Source organism: Neltuma alba, unplaced genomic scaffold (assembly GCF_004799145.2).
Source record: "Neltuma alba isolate B1F8T4 unplaced genomic scaffold, ASM479914v2 tig00010801_pilon, whole genome shotgun sequence".
Classification (NCBI taxonomy): domain Eukaryota; kingdom Viridiplantae; phylum Streptophyta; class Magnoliopsida; order Fabales; family Fabaceae; genus Neltuma; species Neltuma alba.
Genome location: NW_021635615.1, coordinates 365,399 through 371,948, shown reverse-complemented (window position 1 = coordinate 371,948; position 6,550 = coordinate 365,399). Strand labels below are relative to the sequence as shown.

At 35.7% G+C, this 6,550-nt stretch overlaps 1 protein-coding gene across 1 annotated transcript; it reads right to left on the bottom strand.

Moving 5' to 3' along the window:
* Positions 1-1,172: 1,172 nt before the first annotated feature.
* LOC114759140 (ATP-dependent Clp protease proteolytic subunit 3, chloroplastic-like) lies at positions 1,173-6,245 on the bottom strand. The gene is made up of 5 exons (XM_028948231.1): positions 5,823-6,245; positions 5,331-5,445; positions 3,363-3,538; positions 1,847-1,942; positions 1,173-1,764 (listed from the first exon to the last, which is right to left on the bottom strand). The coding sequence occupies exons 1-5, from the start codon at positions 6,150-6,152 to the stop codon at positions 1,471-1,473; spliced, it is 1,011 nt and encodes a 336-aa protein (XP_028804064.1). The 5' UTR covers positions 6,153-6,245; the 3' UTR covers positions 1,173-1,470.
* Positions 6,246-6,550: the final 305 nt, after the last annotated feature.

Below are 6,550 nucleotides of genomic sequence, written 5' to 3'. Positions count from 1 at the left end.
GGGCTTTAAACTCCTATGAGCAACAGTACATTCCCTGCTTAAAAGGCTTGAATTTGCAACCCATTCAGCACATGAACGCATCAAACGGTGGGAAATTCCGGGTCCAGTTTTGTAATTTTATGGTTAAAACGTTGTTCAATTAGACGGATGCCAATGACATAGTAACCTTAACCAGCAGACACTTGGATCAACTTAACTGGCCGTACCAACTTAACTAAAAATTTCAGTCTTAAAAATGCAACCACGTTAGATGCTTGACAAGAGATCTTTGCCACTCTGATTTTACCCACTTCAATGGAATTAGCCTGGACCTGGTTAGATTTTCCAGTTTAAGTGAGGCACACTTAGCACCTGTTTGGATTGCCCTCTGAGGGAGAAAACATGTATTGGAATTGATGAAACAGAAGTTTGTGAGCGGGTTGGAGCTTTTGGATTGTTTAGGTGAGCTTTTTGTCTAACCAACTTTTGCTTTAAAAGTTGGCTGCGGTGGAACGCTCAAATTTTGAGCTTTTACAGTTACCAAACATGAAGAGAGAAAGCAAATGAAAATGAAAAGAAAGATAAAGATATTTAAGTGCGTTATGTCTTAATTCAATAATTTAATTTTTTTTAGTAATAATGTAATTATTTTTATTTATTATTTTTCTTAAATTTATCAAATTATATACATATGAGATACTAATATAAGACTCGATGGACTAATTTGAAGAGATTATGGAAACCAAATAAATTACTTAATTATATCTTTTGCTACATGACCTTTCTGAAATATTTATATATATACTAGATTATAAATCAATTTATAAATTAGGTAAATTAGTTTGAAAAAAAAACAATATCCTTTAGTCATTTTATATCTGAAATTACTTTTTTATTACTTATCTAAACAAATTTCAATCTATCAAACTGATTATCCAAATATAAATCACATTACATTAGCTTCTATTCTAACTCACGTATAAAAAGTCAAGTGAAATAAAAATCAATTTTGTCATTGCTAATTTAAACATATCCTTAGAATACTGGGTTTAATACGGGCCAAAAAAAAGTAGTCACCTCGAGAGTAAACATTACCCGACGTACTTGAGAGCTTACCTTCCAATGACAAAAGAAGAAAATAATTTAAAGGGGGGATTTTTTTTTTCTGTGTTTTTTTTTTGGGTGTGGGGGGTTTATTATGAAGTTTCTTCAGAGGTTCCCTACCTACCAAAGGATTGCTGAGCAACAAAATTCAGGAGAACAGGAAAACCAACTGGACTCACCATTCAGCAAAAAGATTAAGAAAACAACTAGAGAATCAGCCTAGGCACCCAGAAAGGTTCCCCTTAACTATTGTACAATGTAGATCTTGCATGGCTTGTGACTGCCAGGGCAAGTGAAATCCCATTTATATTCTGACGTAGATAACAAATATGAATTAACTTTAAGGAGAGCTACAGGGTACAGAAACAAGATAAAATCTTTATCAACTCATACTGCTGTAGGTGCTTCCTTTGCCTGTTCAGGGCCTTTATCACCATCACTTCCCTGGCCTCCTTTATATCCATTCTGCAAAAACTTATGCTCTGAGGGCAAATTTTTTCTCGCTTTTCGGCCTCCTTCAACCTTCCACTGTTCCCATACACGGGTTTTTGGTGGCGGCAATGCATCAGCAATTGGTGCAATTAATCCTGGCTTGCCATCATCAATAACCCCGTCAATTAATCCATATTCCTTGGCTTCCCAAGCATTCATAAAGTTATCACGGTCAGTGTCCACTTCAACCTGTAGATTAAAAGAATGAATTGGTGAAAAATATGTGATATTGAACAGAATTACTGATAAGATGAGGAGGTTGATAACTAACCTGCTCCAGAGACTTCCCAGTCACTCTTGATAGTATTTTGTTGATCTTAATCTTGTGGTATGACATTTCTCTTATACGAATACTCATTTCTGTAGCCTGTAATTGCATTTACCATTTAGTGGATGCAAGGGAAAGTTTAACAAAAGAATTCAAGGTAAAATGCTTCTATTAAGGAAGCAAGTATCTATGCAGGCCCGGTTTGTAATATCACTATACCAGAATATCATCATTAGCTGAAGGTTTTATTAGTCCAATCGATCAAATTTATGCCACACCCACTGCCATATATACCAAGAAGAAAGGCATGCGAATCTAGGATTTCATTGGTCAAGATCGAGACAGATGTCACCCTTAACAGTTCATTAAGTAAATCTAAGCCAGGCAGAGAAGGTCACGACATGTGCAAAATAAAGCAAGAGGCTTAATCTGAAGCATAATAAGCTCTTGCAGCTATCATTATAGGCTCAAAATAATTCTATGTATTTTGTTTTTAAATGACATGTTGTAGCTGCGCTAGGCCAGAGAAGTTGCAAATCCTTTACAGACAAATACCACCAAGAAAGTCTAAATATACATTTTAAGCCCTAAAAACTTGATGATTTTAATTTATTTGATGATTATTTAGTAATTAGCCAAGGACATTTGTCTACGTTAAATCACCAACATCATTAAGCCTTCATAGTCATTTGCAGCAACAACATTCATTATTGCATAACATTTTCATATTGACAGAATTCGGTTCCTCCAATAACTTGCCAAAACAATGCAAGTAAGATTTCTTTCTCTTTTTTTCTTTCTATTTTTTTTTTTTTTTTGGTTAGCCATTTTTTAAATTTGCATAGATGGTTACTTAACATATAACTTTTCTGCCCATAATCCAATGAAAAAGTACAAATTTCACAGTAAGTAAATGATTCTCACAGGAGATCTGAGACTCTAAGCAAAAAAAGTTGCCATTTCAATTCTTTTCTTTTCCTAATTTTATCTTTGGAAGCTAATGGGTAAAATGTAATCACACACATTGTTTATATTAGACAATTTATTTATTTTCTAAAATTTTTGCATACTGCTCTTTCAAATTATAATTATGAATTTTAAATGTTGGCTGGCAAAACTAATAACCAAGCTCTCTTGGAAGCTTCTCCAAGAAATACTTTTTGTTCCTAAAGCTGAATATCTTCTCCCAACAAATCTTCTGAGTTTCATGTTCAAAATAACTTTTTTTTGTTATATATATATATATATATATATATATATATATTACAGGTTGAATGGGTTTTTACTTCTTCGATATTTGTGTACGTATATATTATTTTTGGGAGTAAACATTTGAATCTGTATAAAATCCAATGTTTCTATTATCAATGGTCTGGAAGTGGTACAAGTGTTTTTCTGGCATTTGATTTCCTATTTTCATGTGATTTTGACGTTAAATCTGAACAAATTCTTTTTCAGCCATGTTTTTCTGTTTTCAGTGAAAATGAATGGAAAACAACTCCAGCAAAAGTGATCTTACTTTTCCACCAGCGGTTCCAAGTGGTTGATGGATCATTACTCTTGCATTTGGCATGCAAAACCTCTTCCCTTTAGTACCAGAAGCAAGGATAAATGCACCCATGGATGCAGCAAGCCCGAGGCAAATGGTTGAAACATCTGCCTTACATAACTTCATGGCATCATAAATTCCCATTCCTGTATGTAGTGATAAATGAGGTCAGAGGAATCTTGCCAGCAGAAGATCTACATTATTTCAGAATCATTGGATGGAATAAACCTACATACTTTATTTAGTTGAAATGACCGCATGGTTCTTTTCAAGAAAGTGATGGGCACTCAAGAGGGATGGGAAACACTCCACGAAAAGCTAGCTCTAGGAGAAACAAACCCCTTAAGAATCCTATAGTGTGTGACATATTACTCTGTGGGATTTGAACATCCCATACTATTTTCGTCCCCACCAATTGGCCCCCCTTGGAGAGTTAGCATCCTAGCAGCTACACTCTACAACACTTTACTCAAAACTCTCGTAAGTAGCCATTTCTAGAACAATTTGACCACCAACTCTCATGCCAATTGATGGGGACTTGAGTTGGATAAAGAACCCTCCCTAAATGCTAGCTATTGATGTGAGAGAACCAACCTACTTAAATATCCCATAGTGCATCCCATATTACTCCATAAGGATATTAGGCATCACATACTACCTTACTCTCCACCATAGAGTTTGTTTCAGTTGACCATGATTTGTTGACCAACCTCATCATGACTCATGTTCACACTGTAAGCATACACTGCATTTGGATATAGCAGATTTTACGTTCATTTACAGGAGGACATCATAAAGGTTATCGGCTACAATTCCACAGTACTACCCAGAATTTGAAAGGGTAAGATATGCTTTTTAATTACAGAGTGATTGAAATAATATGGTTTTCCTTTAAAACATGACGAGTGTCTCCTTTCTAGAAGAATTGAGAAAATGAATCGCAAATCACTGTGATCAGGCTTTGCTTATGTTTTTGAAGATACCGTAAGCTTGAGAGTCATGCTAGGTTCATTCCCCTCTCAGCTAATGCTTGGTGATCATGTCCTCAATCTGAACTACATAATTGTTAAATTCTTCAAGACATTGCACTCATCTAAATCTTAAATGAAATTCCTTCACAAAAAGGAGCAGTCAGTAGTGTCAGACTTAATCTACGGTTACATTTTGGGCATGTCATTCATTAAGAGACCAACCTTGTCCTCTCATCAAACTCTTAAAATGCCGTTCATAGGTTACTGAAAATTTGTTGGCAATATCTACCTAGCTCTAGTAAATATAAAAAAGAGAACAAATTTTAAGGTCATCGTCTCAGTAAAAACTTAGTTCCTATCTTTTTTTCATACATTCCTTCTTTGTCAAAAGAACTTACCATATGATATAATGAGCTACACATTTCCCCGAATATGATTTAGCATCTCTGACAGATTAGTCAACAAAATGTTGGGCTTAAATACAGTTGCCAGCACCTTTGTGGTGAGTGGCACTTCTTAGGGGGTTCAAATCCGTGTCTGCAAGCAATAGCTTGCCAAACCAAAAATAAATAAATAAATACAGTTAGCCATAAGATTCACCCAAACTTGGTTGATTTTAAAACAAGCTTGATTCATGTAAATTTCTTTCAGTAGGCTACTGATGAAGTGTCTTTGCACGCAACTTTCATAAGCAACAAACCACCAACATTTGAGCCTGAAGACTCAAGTCGGGTACAAACAAATCTAGAATTTGTGAGCTGCCAAATACAAACATGACTTCAGGTCAAATGCATATTCGGTTCATGAATAAGCCTCTTATTTTAACAAATTGTGGCTCTACCGTTCAAAACCTATCATATGAAAATGTTGATTTTGACTCTAAATTGGAGATATTCAGGGATAAGATTATAAACAGAAGCTAAGGTCCAAGAGAGCTGAACAAGAGTATAAAACTTAATTGACATACCAGCAGTAACAGAGCCACCGGGTGAATTTATAAATAACTTAATGTCTTTCTTGGGATCTTCAGCATCCAGAAACAGCAGCTGACTAATTACAAAATCTGCCGTCATGTCATCCACCTGCTCAAGTAAAAAATCAAACACTATATGATAGTTCCTTTTATATGCTTGGTATCTAATATTTGCTTCTTCTTATTCTACCTTCTTTTAGTCACAGGTAAAGGGAAGAAGGGGCTTGGCCAGTGGAACTCTCTAAATATAATAAAAATATATCAAAACACGCATACAAGTGTCAGCATAATGAAAGCAGCATAGAGTTTGGATAACACAAATTCTCCCCTATAAGGAAATAAATCATCAATCAACAGACCGTGAAGCACCAAAACTTAAAAAAAAAAAAAATCTTGTCCTGTTCCAATATCAGCATCATGACGTGTCAATGCTTGCTGGTAAACATATACATAAAGAAAGGAATAGCAGAATGTTTAAAACGCAACCTGAGAACCCAAAAAGATGATTCGCTGACGGAGAAGCATGTTAGTAGTGTCGAGCTCTTCGAATCTGGGAAGCCATGGAGCTGCAGGTACAGAGTAATTTTGGCAAAGGTCAACATCCCAATTGCTCGACAAGGTGTGTCTGGGGATAGTGGATCCATTAAAGGCGTTAGCTACAGGAATGGATTTTCTTCTTCCCTTGCTATTGCGACCGATAGCGATGGAATCAGTGGTCTTAATGGGAGTAAATGAACGAATTTGTGAGTGTAATAGACCATTGTTGAAGCACACAGGCCTTGACGTCGAGGCCGCATACGTTACAGATACTTCCATCTTCTGTGTGCCGTTGGCTCGAAGGTCTCGGGCTCAGTGTGGCTGTTCGACAATTCTCTCGCCCTTTCCCTGATCTTTTTAGGTTGCATCGAGACGACGACGTCGATAGGCTCAGCTCGGCTCGGCCTGGTGTGGTCGTAAATTTGACTAGAGGGAACGACGTCGATTCAATGTCAAAATTTTTTAGCTATTTATTGTATTTTCATTTTGGGTAAAATAGCAGCGGGCAAGTCATTTTATTTCTTAACTTGGCATCATAATCTTTTATAGTAATGCAATTTTACTCATAATAATTTAAATTTGGTGAAATCTCACCCTTAATATTTAAGGATTAAAGTGCATCCAACATGTTGAAGTATTTTTCTAGATGCATCTAATATTTTAAAGTATTTTGTAAT